Genomic DNA, 20010 nt, shown 5'->3' with positions numbered 1-20010 from the left:
TATGATAAAGCAACACCACAAGAATATTTTTGTACAAAGCACATACTACAACACATCCGCAAAGCATACAAACATGTCTAGACTTTCTGGTATGTTAAAAATAAGGTCACATGCTTGGCACAAATTCACATCACAGTGGATTCTGAGGGGTTAAAATCCATTGGGCCACCCAGATAACAGCACCGATATAAAGGGTTCACCACCCTACACGAAACCTACATGTGTCCAGCCTGCTCAGAAAGGGTGCCCAATGTGCCACCCCTATGTAATCATGCATTTTAAATAACTGGGGATTTCAAGGGGTTAAAATCCATTGGGCCACCAAATCATAGCACGGATACGAAGGGTTCACCACCCTACATGAAATCTATATGTTTCCAGTCTGGCCAATAGTGTTTTTGCCCATAAAAAGGGTGCCCAATGCGGTTCACCGCCCTACATCAAACTGACATGCTTCTGGCCTGCCCCAAAAGTGGTTTTGACTATAAAATGGGTGCCCAACATGCCAACCCCATCGTATTAAACATTTTGAATAAGTAACTGAGGATTTTGAAGGGTAAAAGTCCACTGGGCCACCCCGATAACATTACCAATTTGAAGGGTCCACCTCCCTGTATGAAACCTTCATTTTTCCAGCGTGGCCCAAAAGTGTTTTTTTTGCCCATAAAAGGGTGTTCCAACCGTATGTAATTAAACACAAAGCCAACATGTTTCCAGCAGGACCCAAAAGTGTTTTGGATCGTATCACAGCAGAGATGGTGCACCTGTGTTCTGTTTGGGGCTGAAGGGTCTGGGTGGGGGGCAATCAAGTTGGCAATCTCGCAGGAAATTACAATTAATTATGTGATTATGAGGTGCAATGGTTTTATTCAAATCCATTGGTCTCCTTACATTACATTATAATACCTCTATATAAATCCCACGTTTCCTGCCAGCCTCCAAAGTGGGTTTCCCTACAAAATGGTGCCCATAAACAAGTGCTCCAGGTTGTAGGATCTCCAGGGGAGAAGGCCTAGTGGGCCATATGCACTCCAGCACCTATACTAAAGACCCAGTCCCCTATATAAAAACCGGCTCATTCCAGTCTGGTATGTACACATAAAGACACTTGTTTATTAATGGATATTATTATTATTTTATAGAGAGTTCTAGTTGATGCCAAAGTTCACTCAGCTTGGGAGGCTCAGGCATGAGGAGGCTGGTGTTTAATATCTATATCCCAGAAGTTACAATGTCACAATCGCTTATTTGGGAAAAAACTAAATAAACATTTCTATTTTGAAATAGCAATATGCTATATAACTTGCAAAAAAAAAAAATCATTTAAAAATTGGATGTTTTTAAACTCAGGACAAATATCAGAATTTAGTGGATCTTGTAAGTCTTTTGTAAAAGAGTGTTTCAAATAAAAGTCAGGACGTTCTTTTTTTTTTTTTTAATTTTTCACCATATTTTATTATTTTTGATATACAATATACAGAAAGGGGAGCACAACCTAGAAGAGCATAAAACGTATTCAGATTCCAGGGTTGCTGCTAAAATACTAACAGCGAATACCACATATTTATTTACATCACCACCGGTCGGCTCTACCCTAGATTGGCCCTAACGTGTTTATTATTTTGTCATCACTGTAATCTCTGTATAGTGTGTGTATATGTGTACATTATATATATATATATATATATATATATATATATATATATATATATATAATGAAATTGTCTCTGCCAGAACTATTCTCTAATTCTCGAACAACTACGGCACTGCGCTATATAACATAGAAGGGCTTTGGAAGGCTCAGACACGGCCTCTGGAGGCGGTAATCTCATTTACATATTACAGGAGGAGCTTATTGAACGGCCAGTAGCGTTACGGTAGCCTCAGCGACCCGCCCACTACAATGGAAGCATCGCCCCTCCCATGCTGTGGTACGGCTTGTTACTATGGCTACTAACAGTCGGTAACGGCGTAGAGGGTATTCTCAGAGAGCAAGGGACTTCGGGTAGGATTTGTCGGTGTTGTCAAAATCGGTCTCGAGTCTCTTAAGGGTTGTTATGGCGGGGAGAAGCGGCGCTCACTGAATAACTGATAACGTACTATTATTATTATTTTCAGGTCTTTTGCTGGGATGGAGTCAGTTATACGCCGCACTCAGGATACTCTGGGGAAGGTGATCAGAAAACCTCCACTCACCGACAAACTACTCGGAAAGCCTCCGTTTCGGTATTTGCACGATATTTTCACTGAGGTGAGGCCGACACGGGCATACCTTAACGGAACAGGAATGAGAGCTGAACTACAAATCCCATGATGCTTGACACCCACGGGTGCTGAGGTTCCACATTAGTCTTGATTGTTGTTGTACCTGGGAAGACGTCTATTACTCTGTTCCTGGGTGAAAGGAAAACTTTCTGTGTGTGTCTACACCTACTCTCTCTCTATTCTCTCTTTCAACACATAAGTAGGATCACCATTGATTGTCCTTTCTTCCCTTTGTACAGCGCTGCAGAATCTGATGGCGCTATAATGATCAATAAACAATAATAATATATATTAATTTACTATATTTTGTTTGGGTAGTGTGATTTTTGTGTGGTTTTTACAGTGTTTCCACCTGTTGCTGCTATGCTGTATTATGTATTTGTATCCTATTACAGCAGGTATATTATATATCAATATCGCTGCATGATTTTATTTCCTCTTAAAAACACACGCAGTATCTTGTGCGTATTCAGTGTGTTACTTTTGTTTATTTTTGTTGTAGCAGCCTGGTTGGTGACAAACTAACTGCTGACAAACACTTATTTCTTGTAAATGTAATTTGCAGGTGATCCGAACTACTGGGTTTTTGGAGGGTTTGTACCCAGAATCAGAACTGAAATCTGATAATGTAAAGGTAAGAATAATGCTGTTACATGTTCTATAACGAAGGGGGGAGGGGATACACTGTAAAAGTAGGCTGGATAAACGCCAATTGAATGAATCTGTTAAAACTTTGGGGTACATGTTGGGCATATTGTTTAGTCGTGTAAGCCATCTGACATCCACAGTAGTCATGCACTAACTTTTATGTGTCAAAGAAGAAAAATTGTAATGTGATAAGATTGTTTTTGATGTGTTTACACTCAGATAAGTGTATTTAAATTTGATGTCTGTACTATGCTTTCTTTGCTTGTAATCTACATATTTATCATTTCATGTTTGGAAGACAAAGTCGAAGGCACTTTTGAACATAAAATGTTACGTTTAATTTAATGTGAGTGAGTGTGTGTGTGTGTGTCCACATGCTGTCCTGTTTTCTATGTTGAGCCAGGGCTATCCAGATTGTAGTAGAGTTCTCTGCTTCCCTGAGGTCAGCTTCTTGCATAAATTCTGGTTGTGGTTCTCTTTAGGATAAGGATGCCAAGATCAGCTTCCTGCAGAAGGCCATCGATGTGGTTGTGCTGGTGACTGGGGAACCTCTAGCTGTGAAGCCTGCTAGAGTTGTAGCCGGACATGAACCTGAACGTACCAATGAGCTTCTGCAAGCAATCGGCAAATGCTGCTTGAACAAGGTAAGCCCGAGATTAACCTTTAATTAATACTTTTAATAACAACCTAGGCTATGTCACTAGGGTTATTCTACCAACCTTACCATCTCCCCACCAGCCTCTCCTTTTTAAACATCTTAAAGTGCAAATCTTTTAAATCAAGGTACAAATATAAACTTTGCTACCAGCCACCCGAAATGATAAAAATGTAAAAATAAAGAAGAAAAAAAAACTGTATGACCAAAAGTATGTTGACGCCCCTCCTCATTGAGTTTAGGTGTTTCAGCCTCACTCCGTGCTGGCAGGTGTATAAAATCAATCAAATAGACATGCCATCTCCATAGAGAAAAGACCCATTATCAGTAGAATGGGCTGTACTGAAAGCTCAGTGACTTTAAACGCTTTACTGACATAGGATGCCACTATTGTCAATTTGCGACATTTCTAGGAGTAAGAACAGCTCAGCCACGAAGTGGTAGACCACAAACAATCGCAGATCGGGGCTGCGGAGTGCCGAAGCGTGTAGCATGCAAAAATCATTACTCGCTACAGAGCTCCAAACTGCCTCTAGAAGCAACATCAGCAGAAACATTGAACATCAGGAACTTCACGAAACGTGTTTTCATGGCCGAGCATCTGCACACGTTTGGCATCCGCTAACTCTAGATAACATGCTGCTCCAGAGTCCAGTGGCGGTGTGCTTTACACCACTCCAGCCGATGCTTGGCGCTTCACATAGTGAAGTTCATCTTGAAGGAAGGGAGGACAGACTGCATTTAAGCATTAGGCCATTACATACTAATGAGGATGAACAACTGGGCACTGGGGTTATAGGTGACTGTCTTAATTGCATAACAACAAATACATTGAAGGGAAGTCTAAACAAAATTGACCCATTTACTGTTTTTGGATTTGCAGAATGTCTTGTATTGAATCAGATGTCCAGCATTTTAATAATAACAAATATTATATATTATAATAACAATATATAATAAATAATGATATTTTTCAGGCCACTCTGCAATTTTCAATGTGCCACAAAAATGGGTCAGTAGTCCTCCAGTTGATGGAAGTCCATTGTTAGGTCTTCTTGTCCCCAGTAGAGTAGCTCGTTTTCAAGATAAAACATTGTGGAGATGCATAGTAAAGTTTATACTTTGAAGTACATGTTTTTGTATGATATTCCCTGTCTTGAATTAACTGTGCCCATCACGGAACAAAAAAAAAAACCCAAAAAGTTTTCTTCCAAGACCAAGTGAAACAGAAGCTGCTGAACTACTAAGTACTAGCAAAAAATACTGATTCTTAGTGATGTATCTTATTTTTCCAAGATGGCATTGCTATAACCTGTCTGTTGTAATGACTTGGTAATTGTTTGTGCAGCTGTCCAGTGAAGATGCTGTCAGAAGAGTTCTGGCTGGTGAGAAACCAGAACTCAAAGGAAAGCCACCGTCAACGACCAAATCTCAGGACAAAAAACATGCCAAACCGGAAGAGCGGCGCACCCACAGGGAGACTGATGTGAGTTGGCCCTAATTGCAAAGACCTCACTACTAGGACTGTAAAGCAAAAAACATGTTTTCGGAGACGAGCCAATTTTGGCAATGAATTGGCCGTGTGCGACCTGTATGGTGCCCTGTGCATGAGACCTTACTTGATAGGGACAGCAAATCATAGAATAATAATTATATGGAGCACCCATTGTTCTGTATCACAATCAGTCTATGCAGAAGTCCCATGGAAAAATATTTTTCAACTTGAGCGTAAAATACAAGGCTATATACAGTAAGCTGGCATTGAGAATAGAACTAGGTTTGTCTCATTTCCTATAAACTTTCTTTGTCTGCAGACTAGTGGCTGCCAATATCAGCCATGTGATATTTTGGGTGAGTTCGCAACACAGACCCCACGCGGACTAATTTCTTTATGGCAATGCTAATGAAGTCCGTTCTCTATAGACTTTGATTACAGTGTCTGGCTGGGTGGTTTTGTATTGTTTACTGCAGGTAGTATGGCAAAAAAGTCAGAGTGTTTGTCTAGTAGACTGGACTCTCAAAACAGAACTAACTGTCTAAAAACAGTGTATTATACAAAAACTAAAGAAAAAGCTAAATATTATGAGATAACTGAGATAAACAGGTTTATTTTTTACTCAATGCTAACCTACATTACTGTATACAGCCAGGTATTTTAGACTTCAACTTTAGGTTTTTAATGCATCCTTTTGAATTACAAATCTTTAAAGAATATTGTCAATTTCAATACATAAATGAACCCTTTACCATAGATTGTTTATAATTACATTCTGCATAAAAGATCTTTCTCTACTAATCTCACCTTTTTCTGGTGTTTGTGGAAATTGTAAGGGCTACAGCTGTTCCACTTAATGTAACTTTCCCAGAAACTTCAAGTATGTTATGGCATTTGTCTCTAAGACCAGAATTAACCTCGAAGTGCAAATCCTTAAGTTGTTGAAACAAGGGAGATGGTGTAAGGATGATGGTGCACTGGATGCAGGGAGCATTGCTTTGGCAGTAGTGATTTCACAGTGCCCAATATGAAATTCAGTAACTCGGGATGATGATGTGTGGTCGGGTGCCCTTCTAACCCTCTATCTTCATAACACTGGGGTTGCTATGACAAATTCTAACTTGAGACCTTGCGTTTAATTATTATCTGTGATACTTCTGTTTCATTCATCCAGAAAAAGGAAAGCAATAATGTCTTTCTAATCAAACTACTGCCAGAAATGTTATTCTGCACAGGTAAATTAATTTGTAGATGTACCTGATTATACTACATTAATCCCTGTTTTAGGACAAAAGGGATCTTGATATTAGGGAGAGAAGCGGAAGTAGGGAGAGGAAAGAAAGACAGCGACAGCAAGAAGTGGAGCAGAAACATCCCGAAAGGGTCAAAGAACAAAGGAAGGAAAGAGATGGAGCAATGGAGAAAGATGGAATCCGGGAAAGGGAAAAAAATGACAAAGAAAAAAGAACAAGCGAGAGTCAACATGAAACCGAAAAAGACAGAACCAAAGAGAAATCTAGACGCGAGAAAGGCAAAGAGCGGAGAAGTGAAGGCAGCAGAGGAAAAGAGAGGGAGAAGGAGAAAAGCAAGGATCGAGAAAGAGGACGGGAAAGAGATAGAGACCATGAAAAGGAGAGGCACAGGGAGAAGGATCTTGAAAGGGAAAGGAGAAAAGAACGCACGAGAGATGAGGAAAGTCAAAGAGCAAGAGATGAAGAAACTCGTGATGACCCAGAGAGGCTGGAAAATAAGGTCAGTACCTGCTACGAGTTGCTTGCATTTGGTTCATATTATTTGTTCGCAATAGTTATAAAATATTACTTTTTTTTTTTTTTTTTTGATAAGTAACTTTTTAACATCCGGGTATAAATAAACACTGTAGAAAGATCTGTATTATACGAATGTAATAATCCATGGGAATCTCCAGATTTTATTGTATGCGTGTTTTTGCGTGTCTATGTTCCTTGGTCTTACCAATTTGACGAATCGCTAAGAGGATTTGGCCTATGCCTAATATTTATACCGCTGTGAAACAGGAAGTCAGGGTTGAACATCTTCCTGTTCCTAGTCACCCAGGTGTACTAACAATTGCAAAATACCAATGGGAATAAACTTCAAATATATTTTTGTTTTATATGAATTCATAGGGGTGCCAATAACTGAGCCACACAGATTTCACAATTCTTTTTTTAAAACATTTTTTTGGGGGGATACACCTGTATTGTGTTTGCAATTACTTGATATTATATATATATATATATATATATATATATATACACACACACACAGTATTTTTGTGTGTTTTTTTGTTTGTTTGTTTGTTTGTTTTTTGTTTGAAGAATGGACCAAAGTGTTAAACAATAAAGAAAACTTTCACAGCATTTTTCACTCATGTTTACCAAGGCTGCCAATATTAGCGGAGGTCACTGTGTGTGTGTGTGTGTATGCTAAAATCGATTAGTCGAATCGATTTTATCCTTATATAATCCAACCTCAAACAGAGATCGGATTATAACACTAGAATCCAGATCCCCCGCAACGCTGCAGGGGACCTGGATTCCCCTCACTATCGGCCGGTCTCTCACTTCCGTCTCTCTCCCCCCTCCTATGCACCGCTCTGACTCCCCCCCCCCCCCCCCCCCCCATACACTGCTCTGCCTCTCTCTCCCGACTCCCTGGTGTTTTGTGAACCTCCGTGGCTGACAGGCACTTTCACTGCAGCTTCATAGAAGCCTCAGCGTAAGTGAAGGTGAGTAACGGAGGCTGTCTGTGCGCAACGTGCAGACCCCCACCGGCTGACAGAGAATCGAGGTCTCCTGCAGAGGAACATCCTCTCTGTCAGCTGGTGGGGGTCTGCATCGCACAGACAGCCTCCGTTACTGCCCTTCACTTACGCTGAGGCTTCTATGTGAAACGCCACTCTGCCTCTCTACCCGGCTCCCTTGTGTCTTGTGAACCTCTGTTGCTGACAGGAGGCAGAGTGGAGTATGGGAGGGGGGAGGAGGCAGAGTGGAGTATGGGAGGGGGGAGGAGGCAAAGTGGAGTATGGGAGGGGGGAGGAGGCAGAGTGGAGTATGGGAGGGGGGGAGGAGGCAAAGTGGTGTATGGGAGGAGGCAAAGTGGTGTATGGGAGGAGGCAGAGTGGAGTATGGGAGGGGGGGAGGAGGCAGAGTGGTGTATGGGAGGGGGGGAGGAGGCAAAGTGGTGTATGGGAGGAGGCAGAGTGGTGTATGGGAGTGGGGGAGGAGGCAGAGTGGTGTATGGGAGGGGGGGAGGAGGCAGAGTGGCGTATGGGAGGGGGGAGGAGGCAAAGTGGTGGGGGGGAGGAGGCAGAGTGGAGTATGGGAGGGAGGGAGGAGGCAGAGTGGTGTATGGGAGGGGGGAGGAGGCAGAGTGGTGTATGGGAGGGGGGGAGGAGGCAGAGTGGAGTATGGGAGGGGGGGAGGAGGCAGAGTGGAGTATGGGAGGGGGGGAGGAGGCAGAGTGGTGTATGGGGGGTATAATGAATTTCAGGGAGGCAGAATGGCATATCTGGGGGAGTTAGAGGGGGGAGGAGGCAGAGTGGTGTATGGGAGGGGGGGAGGAGGCAGAGTGGAGTATGGGAGGGGGGAGGAGGCAGAGTGGAGTATGGGGGGGAGGCAGAGTGGTGTATGGGAGGGGGGGAGGAGGCAGAGTGGTGTATGGGAGGGGGGGAGGAGGCAGAGTGGTGTATGGGGGGTATAATTAATTTCAGAGTGGCGTATCTGGGGGAGGCAGAGTGGTGAATCAGGGAGAATTTCAGGGTGGTGCAGGGCATTTATGGGGACGGAGTGGCATATCAGGGTGCACAGTGGCATATAGGGATGTATAATGCATAAATGGGGGCGAGTGGCATATTGGAAGTTATAAGTCATATCAGGGGGGCATAAGACATATCTGGGGGTAAAAGGTATATCAGGGGGCTCAGTTGGATATCACTGGCATATAAGGAGTATAAGGCATATCGGGGGCACAGTGGAATCTCTGGCATATAAGAGGTATAAGGCATATATGGGGGCAGAGTGGCAAGCTGGGGGTCAGATGTGCATAACTGGGGGCAGTTTGGTAAATAAAAGAAAATATAAACAAGGCTTTTTTTCTCAGTTTTTATTAAATATGAAAAACAGTTAACATATGAATTAATATTTACCAATAACTTTATATTAAAACCTAGTTTGAGAAACACTGTGTTTGGGTTCTTGTAGCTTTTATTATGTCAGTAAAATAAGAAGGTGAATAGCGAGAGAGAGAGAGAGGCCATTACAATAAAGAGATGAAAGTGTAAATTGTACGTTTTTTTAATACATTGTTTTAAATAAAAAAAAATTGCATTTTTTTATCCGATTAATCGAAAAAACTAATCGATTATTAAAATAATCGTTAGTTGCAGCCCTAGTGTGTGTATATATGTGTGTGTGTGTGTGTGTGTGTGTGTGTGTATATATATATATATATATATATAACACTCGTTTTTCTGTTGATAGCATAAAAGACCAGAAGAACATACAAAGAAAGCTTCGGCTATCTCTGCGAAAGAGAGCAAGTCTGCAGCAGATAGAGAGGTAAGAGAATACTTGGATGTTGAGTGTAATTTCTGTATCGAAGCATTGGTGGGTCAACAGAACATTCTTCATACTTAATGAAATAACTTTATTTCAGTAAGCTTCTGTTTGATTAAACATAGCATTGTTTTGTTTAACATTACGGCAAAAGATATTTTGACTCCTACACCCCTTTGTGTAATGTAGGCCGTACAATGATTGTTAAGTCTTTAAAAAGTAAAAAAAATAACATCTAAACATACTTTGATAAGTTTTGACAGAACGTTTGAAAGCCAAGCTGGAGGTCAAGGAATAAAACCGCTGGTAACAGAACAGTTACAAAGCAAAAACCTCAATATATTCAAATTTTACCAGTTTTATAAAGATTGTAAATATTATTTAAAGTACTGTAATTGTCATCCATTTTTATTTTTTATCATTAATTGCAAAAAATCTCCATGCATTTGTGTCCAAATTACAATTTGTTTTCTTTTCACATTATTCTTAGGAGACTTTCTATTTAATGAAAAATAAAAAGTTTTATAATTCTGTTTATATAATACACCCCAAATCCACTTGGTATAATGTTAACCCCTTAATGACAAAGCCCGTACATGTACGGGCTCAAAATGCATTGTTTTCAATGGGTTTAGGGACCGCCCATTGTCCTTAAGGGGTTAAAAAGAGGACTCCAAGTTACATTATTTTTCTTACTAAGGTGCTTACCAGTTCCACAAAAATCACTCGGCCTTCTGCCTCAAAACTTCGAGAGAGACGACCAGCCAAAGGGGAAGGAGAAGGTAAGTTTCTTTTTCTTGGTAGAGAGTAAAAGTTTGAAGAAGACACAGCCTTTGGCTGTAAATAACCTCTACACCTTGCAATGTTTTGTGTCTAGGTGGAGAGAGAGAGGGTACATTCACGAGTTGAAATTTGGGTCCATGCGCAAGCTGTTATATCTCTAATTATCAGACAGTCGCTTTGCCTTAAGCTGCGTTTTGGAGGCAGTTTAAAATTCTGTCCTTTAAAAAGACAAATCTCTTTCCCCATTATATGGCTGTTCTGGTGTTGCTGGAGTGTTTAACCTCGTACTTCTGGTAAATGAGCAGAGACCCTAAAGTAACACTCCAGTTCCCAATGCCACCCCACCATTGCTTGTCAAGTACTTTAATATTCATTAGTTCAACTCCTCGGAAGTCGTGAGTGCAGGAGTTGGTTAGCTTCTAGTATGGTGTGCGTGTGCACTGGCAACCTAGAAGTGTGTCCAACTTAATGAAATGAATTAAAACACAGTTGCCTTTGCAGTGAATTTGATATAAAGGTTATAGACAGCGTGTGCTGGCAGTCTGCAGCAATCTCCTTCTAGTGTTGGTTTGTTACAAGATGCTGTCTGAAATGTCTTGTTTAATCTTTGCAGGGGACTCTGGCAGTGATCAAGGTAAGATTCTACAAATCCCATAGTCCCAATGTTTTTGGGCCTGGGTGCCCACATTTCTGTATGAAACCGAGTTGCAGACCTCAAAGTGCCAACACTACACAACAGACACACACTTGTACATCACACAGCTTTATTTTAGCAAGATGCTGAGGGCGCACTGAACAGAGGTCTTGTGCCCCCCACCACAGTAATTCAGTAAGGTTAGAATTGGGGAGCACGATATGGAGAGATAACAAGAAAGAAGAGGTAAAGTGCAAAGGAGGAGATAATGTGCAGGCAATCTCCACAAACGGCCCTGCTCCTCCAGCGGCCGGCAATACCGGCCACCTTTGGAAAGAGCAGACACGAGCAGTCGGCAGCCTGGCAGTGTGCCACAACAGAGGCCTTGGTGTGCTCATTGTGGCATGCGTGCCATGGGTTTGCCATCACTGCCTTAGTCGTACATCTTTTTAAATTTGTTTATGGAGCCTTAAGCTGAACTATGATCATTTGAGCATGAAAAACTTTATAGAATGCATCCATATTTTGTTTTTGTGACGGAGACCCGTACTCAGACCGAGTAGCTCCACCGTAGAGATCTTTCTTGCCGATGAAAGCTCAATTGCTCGAGGTATTAACCCTTCATATTTCCCCAAACATTATAGAATTAGGGGCATGGTCAGCTATTTTAGGGTGATCTCGAGGGAGCAACATAAATCCCGGGGCACCAATGGATAACTCGGGGTCTGAGGATGTTATAGTCTAATAAAGCAATGTGATCAGACAGTCCCTGGGAACAGTCCGCGCGGTAGCCAGGCCAGAGTTCCTTACCCGTGGGTGGGTAAACCTTGGTCGTAAAGATTGGTAATAAAGCCAGGGTTCTCATGGGAGTCTGGTTAGGGCAGACCAGATGGGGTTTTCCGTTCACCCTCCGCCCCACAATGAGCACAGGGTGACTTAGACATAAGAGGGGACTGGGCAGGCAGGTAAGGAGTCTCCCCAGGAATCCACAGTGCCCCCCCCCAAACTCAAACGTACCCTCGTGTCCTCAGCCTCAGGGTGTTTTTGTTTTTATGAATATTAAGTATATAATTAAATGCAAAAGGGTTTCTACCCATTTCAAAAGCATCCTTGTTTGTTTTTATACATCGATCAGCCATAACATTTTGACCACTGACAGGTGAAGTGAAGAACACTGAGAATGTTGTTATCATGGCACCTGTCTGTGGGTGGATACATTGGGCAAGTGAACCTTTTATCATCAAAGTCAATGTGTTAGAAGCAGGAAAAATGGGTAAGCGTAAGGATCTGAACGACTTCTATAAGGGCCAAATTGTGATGGCTAGACGACTGGGTCAGAGGTTGTAGTGTATATAATAATTTTAGTTGGTTTTTTTTTGGCATGTCATTTTAATCATGTGTGCATTCTGTTTGCAGAGGTCCCATCCACACAGACTCTCACTCCTGAAAATGCAGATGCTGTAGATGGTCAATCCAATATGATTGCACAAAGGTAATTCCAGTGTTTATAATCCCACCAGAAGTGATTACTTTTAGTATACATTTTTGGCAATTTCCTCCTGTGTGTTTGTTTTGGCACATCTAGTAATGTGCTCTCCCTAAGCTTAGCCTCTTTGAAAATAATAGAAATATATAAAACATAATTAATTATTAGTGATAATAGATAAAAAAAATTGTCTAAAAAGAAATAAAGCACATTTGTGCAATCTTTTTTTTTTTTTTTGCAAACCTTTTGTCTTCTATACTGTACGTACCACAGCTGTTAGCAATCACACTCCTATCATGCCAAGTCAGCCGGGACAGGATGGCTGTAAGTGATGTGCAGACCCCATACTGCTGGCAGCATCAATACACAAGGGGGACAGCTAGCTAGGTTTCAGCATGTACTGGCTGACTTGGCATGATAGGAGTGTGATTGCTAACAGCAATCACAGCCCCATCATGCCTAGGTTCCAGCACTTACACATCCATGCTATCACACACACACTCATTCATTCATTCACGGATAAATTCCCTCCGTCATGCATACTCATTCAAACACCCTCCCCACCCCCTTACCTGTACTGCAGCTCCTCGATGCCGCTCACAGACTTCAGCAGAGGGCGCGTGAACTCTGCTAGGTTCCGCTTCCTCTATGCAGTACAGGGCTCGAGGTGCGGTCCGCGTAAGATCGGTTGCCCTGGCTGGATGCCCCTGCCTTATCACTTTCTAACCCCTCTCCCTCCCTTATCACTTTTTAACCTTTCTCCCTACTCACTATCTACCCTCCCCCTTTGTAGTTCTCTCACCTTTAGGTCCAGCGACGGGAGCACGAGGCTTCTGTCTTCCTTCTCTGCTGCGGTGGCCGCTGCTTCACTGCTGAGCGCCGAAATATGACGTCATATTTCGGCGCTCAGCATAAAATGCCGGCACCGCGACGGAGGTAGAGGCCTCGTGGAGGAGAATGGGGGGGCGCCGAGCGGTTACTAGGCGCCCCTCTCTCTCCTCCGCATTAAAAAATAAAAAAATAATAAAAAAGACGGGATTTAAAGTCGCATTGCGACTTTATTCCAAATTCGGCAGGGGGGGGCAAGGATTAACCCCCTTGCCCCCCTGTAGCGACGCCACTGCCCAAGTGTAATAAACATCTAATATTTCATTTGGAATAAACTTCAAATATATTTTCCTCATATGAATTCATAGGGGTGCTAATAATTTGTTACACATATTAAACATTTTTGGGGGGTAAACCTGTGTTGAGTTTGCATTTTTTAGACTTAATCGTTTTGGGGGTAGTTTTTTATTTATATTGTAAGGGGCACTTTATTTCATCCACTATTGATGATAATGGACGAGCTGTTTTTGGAACATGCCACCTGTTTGACCTTTTATTAAAAGCATTTTCTTTGTTGCAGGCGTATCCCTCGTCCTGGAAGTGCACGGCCTGCTCCGCCAAGAATCAAACACCAGGGCAGCACAGACACTCCTGTTCCAGAAAGGTGAAATTATACTCTAACACCATGTATTTTATTTCTGTATTTTTTTTTTATTTTTTTTATTTTTAAGATGAGCTTGGTACTGAGAAGGTCCTTGAGTACCGTTTCATGATTTATATCTGTAGAACAAAACTGGGAGAATGTCTTGTATAGTGAATACACTACATAGTTATAACATACATACATGTATCAGACATAGAGTACATTAAATGGACAGTCTAGTGTCTTACACAGCCTCACCGGTGTAGAAGGCATGTTTAAGTACATAATATGCATACTTTAACTTCTCTTAACACATTTACTTACCTTTAGGAGTGGCTACAGCACATCATTAGTGTGACAATTAGCTTAAAGTAGCCAATAGGTGACTAAGGTGCTCTCATTGCGCATGTGCACATAGTGCTAGAGCTGGTCGGCTCTCGCACACATCTTCAGCAAACCAAAGAGCTTGAGGTGTGGGGTATGAGGCAAAAACATTGGGACGATTCTTTTGAGTTCCCCATGCATTTTTAGGGCCCAAACTTAAGCCACTTAGACCACTTTGGGGTACAAATTGCCCTGTAATGTTCATTTAGAAATCTATTTCTTTGTTCCTACCAAACTCTACCCTCTAAAATAAAACATTTTAGGCATTTATTATTTAAAAAATCTCCCCACCTAAGACTAAGCCTTATAAATTCCACCCACTAAACTGTATAGCCCCTAAGCCCACCAAACCTGAATTCCATTTCCGCCCGATCAGGCTATCCCTTCTGGTAGGCGTCAGTACTTACGTGATGACAGAGATGATTGCTCCCCCTGCTGGCTGATCGCATACATTGGGATCAGCAATGCAAGACTATGGAGTACTATGTGTGTGTATACATATATAGATAGATTATTTATATATATATATCTGTGTGTGTGTAAAGCATGGGTATGGCCCTCTTGAATGTTAAAATATATATGTGAGCTATTACTGTAATGAATTGATGTTGCAGAACATAAAACAAATATGCATTATGAGTGGCTTAAAACAGACCTGCATAGTTAGATTTGTGAGATCCGGTGCTTAAGCACTTTATTTCAAAGTCTACTGTTAAACGTTTTTCCTTGTATTTGTATTTTATAATAAATCTAGATGGAAGCTAATGATGTCCTTTAGGATCTAGATTTTGTTAGTGTTTTTTTAATTTGTGGTCTTTTGTCTGTGTCAGGGTCAGCAGTGGAAAGGCTGTTTCTGGTGTCATTGTAGACCAGCAAAAAAAGGAGGACGATGATGAGGAGTTTATAGTGGAAGAAGCTTCACCACAACCGCCAGATATGCCGGAAATGGAGCTGGTGAGTCTTGCTTAAGACTAGCTTATTTAGGCCTCGAGATTCTCCGAGCTGCTACAGATAACAATACTTTCACTACTACTGGTTCATAGGCACCACAGCTCACACTGTTACTGCTGCTCATCTTGGTGGTCTGTTATTTGCCAGAACTTTTATCCTGAGAAATCTGACCATTGGCGTTGACTCTTTTAGACAGTGTTTCTCTCTCTTTCCAGGACACGCAAATAAACCTGAATGGCGATGACAATCATGGTAAGATTCCACTGCCAGTCCTGTTAGTAAATGTGTAGTGTTTTGAGGGCTGACTCAGGTGGTCACAATGCCGGTACCTTTGGTTATACCAGAGATAATACAGACTAAAGGGATGCTCTAGCCATCATATGGACTTTAAAGTGTCATTCGCATGTGCACTAAGAACCGATTTCAGTGGGAGAGCTTTCCTGATGCTTGTTGATTGCTCCAAGCTGCTTAATCCCCCAAAAGAATCTCTGTTTACATGAAATTAGCCTAAGCCCTATTGTGTGTGTGTGTGTGTGTGTGTGTGTGTGTGTGTGTGTGTGTGTGTGTGTGTGTGTGTGTGTGTGTGTGTGTGTGTGTGTGTGAGACACACGTGGAAGACCAACTAAGACTGAGTTACAATCGTCAAGGCAGGAGATATTGAGGGCATGGACAAAAGCCTTAGTGGCATCTTGTGTTAGAAACGAATGTGGGCAATGTTTTTAAGATGGGGGGTTGAATGAGCGGTCTGAGTCGAGGGTAATACCAAGGCAGTGAGCATAAGGGGACAAGGAGATACACTATTGACATTGAGGGAGACTGATGAGGGCAAGTTAGCATTGGAGGGAAGATGAGCTCTCTGAAGCCACCAAAGTGCGTCCTGGGGTGGGTTTTCAGTGTCATTAACTGCTTAGGAGGACATCACAGGCAGCGTTTCCTCTTAAGTGTGTGTGGTTTTTATCCCTTTATATCACCTTTTCCCTTTCTAGAAATTTGAACCATAGATTTAAGGCAGAAGGACATTTAGATTTTGGAATAATGTTCTGGATTATTGATAGCCATTCAAAGCTTATTTCTACCAATAAAAATCCTTGAATGGCTAGTAATTATATACAATTCTTAACATGTTCTGACATTTACAGGCAGTCTCGTCAAGAAAATCTTAGAAACAAAGAAAGATTATGAAACGCAACCAGATGCCACAAATAAGGTAAGGGTTTTTTTTACCACTATATAAAAATTAAGTTCACACTTCATGCAAAAACAAAAATAAACCTAAACAGAAAAAAAGCTGGAGAGGTAGTAAGATAAACCTAGAACCTACCAGATTTGTTGTGATGGTAAAACCTCTCCACTTATAATGAAGGGGGGTAGAAGAGGAATTATTAAACGTTAGTCTACACCAACCAGACAAGCCAGAAGACAACTGCAGGGAATTCTGGGTATGCGTGTGCAAAAACGGTTAACAACGAACGCCTTTTGCCTCTATATCCACTTTATACATGAACCCCATGGAGCAAATGTATGCTGTATTAGACAGGACAGAGGTGCAGAAGCCAGATGATGAAAATGGATTTATAGTGTGCAGTGATGAACATTCAGTTCCAATCTTTGTACGCAGGTTTATTGGAGAATTTTTTTTTTTTTTATCTGTAAATCGCTGTAATTAAATGGTTTTATAGTGTGAAAAATAGAATTAATTTCTCTTCAGGATAAGATACTGCTGTCTGAAAATGGGAGGAAAAGGGAGAAGGATTTAGTGACGAGGGAAATTGAGAAGTTGCGGAGCTCCATCCAGATTTTATGCCGCAGTGCACTACCGCTAGGTAAAATCATGGACTACGTCCAGGAGGACGTGGACACCATGCAGAACGAGCTGCAGATGTGGAGACGAGAGAACCGCCAGCTTGCAGAAATGCTCCTGAGAGAGCAGAGGTAATGAAAAAACAGTGGGTGCATTTCAAATATTGTATAAATATCACACATTTAGCTGTACACACACACACCAACCAACCAAGCAAAGGGGACTATCACATTTTATGGAAGGGCACTGCACAGTGAATTAAGTCAACACAACAATAGAAATATGCTCTTTCTTTAAAGTTTTCAGCGGGTATACATATATTCATATGCCTCTTCTCTGTAAATGTTCTCTCTTTTCCATTGTCTTTTGTTTCTCCCCGTAGTGGTATACTTACCCTAGGTCACTAACCTTTGCACCGCCATCCTCTCTGCGCTCTGTGCTGTATATATTCACTATTACAAAGTTGTGTTTAAACTCGCATAAATAAATGTTGAACTCGTATACACCTCTTAAGAGTTGGGTTGACTTTGGTTGGGGGTTGATAAAGACCTGTGTTTTTTTTAATGTATTTATATTGATTCATACTTACCCTTCCATCACTTCGTATAAGTGTAACTATACTTTAATTCCTGATCTTTTTGGGCACAATATTGACTTTGTGCGTTCCATAGTTTGTTGTTTTTTTATTAAATATAATTTAATGTTATATGCGCTTTATACCCCCTCGTTGTTTTCTTCTTATCCTCCACACTCATCTACTAACAAGCAACTTGTATGAGTTGTATAGAAGGGCATGCAACCGCCATCAAATCAAACTCATCATCAACAGACAGTTTTATTTATTCTGCTGGAGATCAGGGCACATTTGGAATCAGTAATTTTTACATAATTATAGTTTCACTCGTGTATATAACTGTTTAAATGCAAGATGTCTTTCCGGTTCTTTATTTAGTAACACTGATGCAGCTCTGGAGCCTCTGAAGGCAGAACTCGTAGAACTTGACCAACAGATCAAAGAAAACCAGGACAAAATCTGCACAGTAAAAGGAAATATCCTGCGCAACGAAGAGAAAATCCAGAGAATGGTCCGGGGTATCAGCGTTTCATCCAAAGGGTGAATAGTACATATGCCTTTTCCCCCCACTTGTAGACTATATAATTTTGCTGGTGTGTAATATATCCTGTTTAAAAACTGAAACCTGAATTTGTATTCACACTTCTGTCACAAATATTTATACTGAGCTAAATCACACGTTAATAAAATATTTATAAATAAGAGGAATGGTCTCTCTGATGAATTCACTCCCCGCTGCGGCACGGTGGATTGTTTATGGTCTTTTTGTGCGTTGTGTGCCACGTGATCAGGATTGCATGTCTGAACAAGGAAGATAATTCCTCACTACACACTATTGTTCATATTGTTCAATCTTAAAACGGACCGGTAGTTTATTTCTTCAATAAGCCGATTGTGATCTGTTTTATTGGAACATTGCAACACCCAGCAGCCTGTTTGGTGTCTTAGCCTACTGTGGATGTATTTTGCAAATGCATTCCCACCATCCAGTCGAAGATCCTAGTTATTTTCATTGTAGTAGTAACTACACCTGCTGGTTGAGGACCCCAAAATTAGGGGACACTCTAAGGCATTTTTAAGGCTCGATATCCCCGCTGCCAGAACACCTTTATAAATGCGGCCAGACTTCCACAGCCAACACTGCACTCAACCCATTCTGTATTGGCCTTTTACGGGACTGGCGTCACTGATGAATAAAAAATCTTAATTACTGTATGTTCATTCGCATATTCAGAGCGCAGCAATCACTGACAGTTACAGGTTTCTAATGTTTTAAAGGGATTAAAAAATCTGCAGCTCTGCGTTCCTAATCACAGGAGGGGTCAGCATAGAAATCGGCAGTCTGTACAGACTTTGCAGGGACTCTATTAACAGGCGCACCGAAAAGTACATCAAGTAGATGGCCAATATACACCCCTGCTTAAACGACTGCCCCAAGCCTTATCCCACACAGGGCTCGAGTACCCCAGCAAACAATCCGAGATCCTAAGAAGAGAGCAATCAAAAGAAAAGGATATTAATTGGGAGTTGGCAGGACAGCGCATTTTAATCACACGATAGCGCCATGCATTATGAACAGCCAACCTGGACCAATTTCAGGAAGATCTGATTCTACGTAATGATTACTGTTGGGAGAGTTCTTTATATCTTACGCTTTTGACAATATTGTATGCGGGGCCACCTCAGCTCTTAATACATTGTGATATATCTTGGGGTTGACATGTTTAAGTCACTTGTAAACTCCTGTGTCACTAAAGTCATCAGCATACCTGGAACTCTTAGGGTTGGCCCTAATATCAGAGCGCAGGGGCAAATCCCCAGGGTCACCCAGTCTGAAGCTAACGCCTTCCATTTCTAGGCTAGTCTGACCATATCCAGCAGGTGCTTTTGTTACCGGTAAATTCTGGATGATACTTATGATTGAATGCAGGTGGCTCGATTAAGTGTGTCTTCAAATAATGAGAAGTCAAGGTTTCTATGAGGATCGCTGTTGGCTAGCTAGTATAGGGTTAATAATTCAAGCGTCTCGGGGGTCAGCTCTTTCAGAAAGTTCCCAGGATTCGCCAATCAGACCGCAGGCATTCTGGGCGGGGAATATTTACTGTTCTAGCCCTCCCCAGCGCCCTTACATCCGGCGTGCTGCTGAAATACGGAGGCGGCACGCGATATCTGTTGCCAGCTATGCCTTTGGTGACTAAATTGATCTGTGTGTATTTAAACGCCTTTACACTGTTAATTATTGAACTAGCCTAATGCAATACGTTTTAAGTGTCGGGAATAACGTAA

General features: G+C 41.6%; 1 protein-coding gene across 1 annotated transcript; it reads left to right on the top strand.

Annotated features, from left to right (window-relative positions):
- The first annotated feature begins 2131 nt into the window (after positions 1-2131).
- Positions 2132-18268, top strand: LOC149290622 (intraflagellar transport protein 54-like). The gene is made up of 14 exons (XM_089488425.1): positions 2132-2251; positions 2831-2899; positions 3396-3557; positions 4917-5054; positions 6351-6815; positions 10341-10422; positions 11037-11057; positions 12474-12549; positions 13952-14035; positions 15229-15352; positions 15565-15601; positions 16489-16556; positions 17058-17281; positions 18103-18268. The coding sequence occupies exons 1-14, from the start codon at positions 2132-2134 to the stop codon at positions 18266-18268; spliced, it is 1836 nt and encodes a 611-aa protein (XP_089344551.1).
- The last annotated feature ends 1742 nt before the right edge of the window (positions 18269-20010 follow it).

The sequence above is a fragment of the Sceloporus occidentalis genome, unplaced genomic scaffold, assembly GCF_023333645.1.
Source record: "Sceloporus occidentalis isolate IW3139 unplaced genomic scaffold, rSceOcc1.0.p SCAF_38, whole genome shotgun sequence".
Lineage (NCBI taxonomy): Eukaryota > Metazoa > Chordata > Lepidosauria > Squamata > Phrynosomatidae > Sceloporus > Sceloporus occidentalis.
The sequence above is the reverse complement of the archived record's forward strand: the minus strand, read 5'-3'. Positions and strand labels throughout refer to the sequence as shown.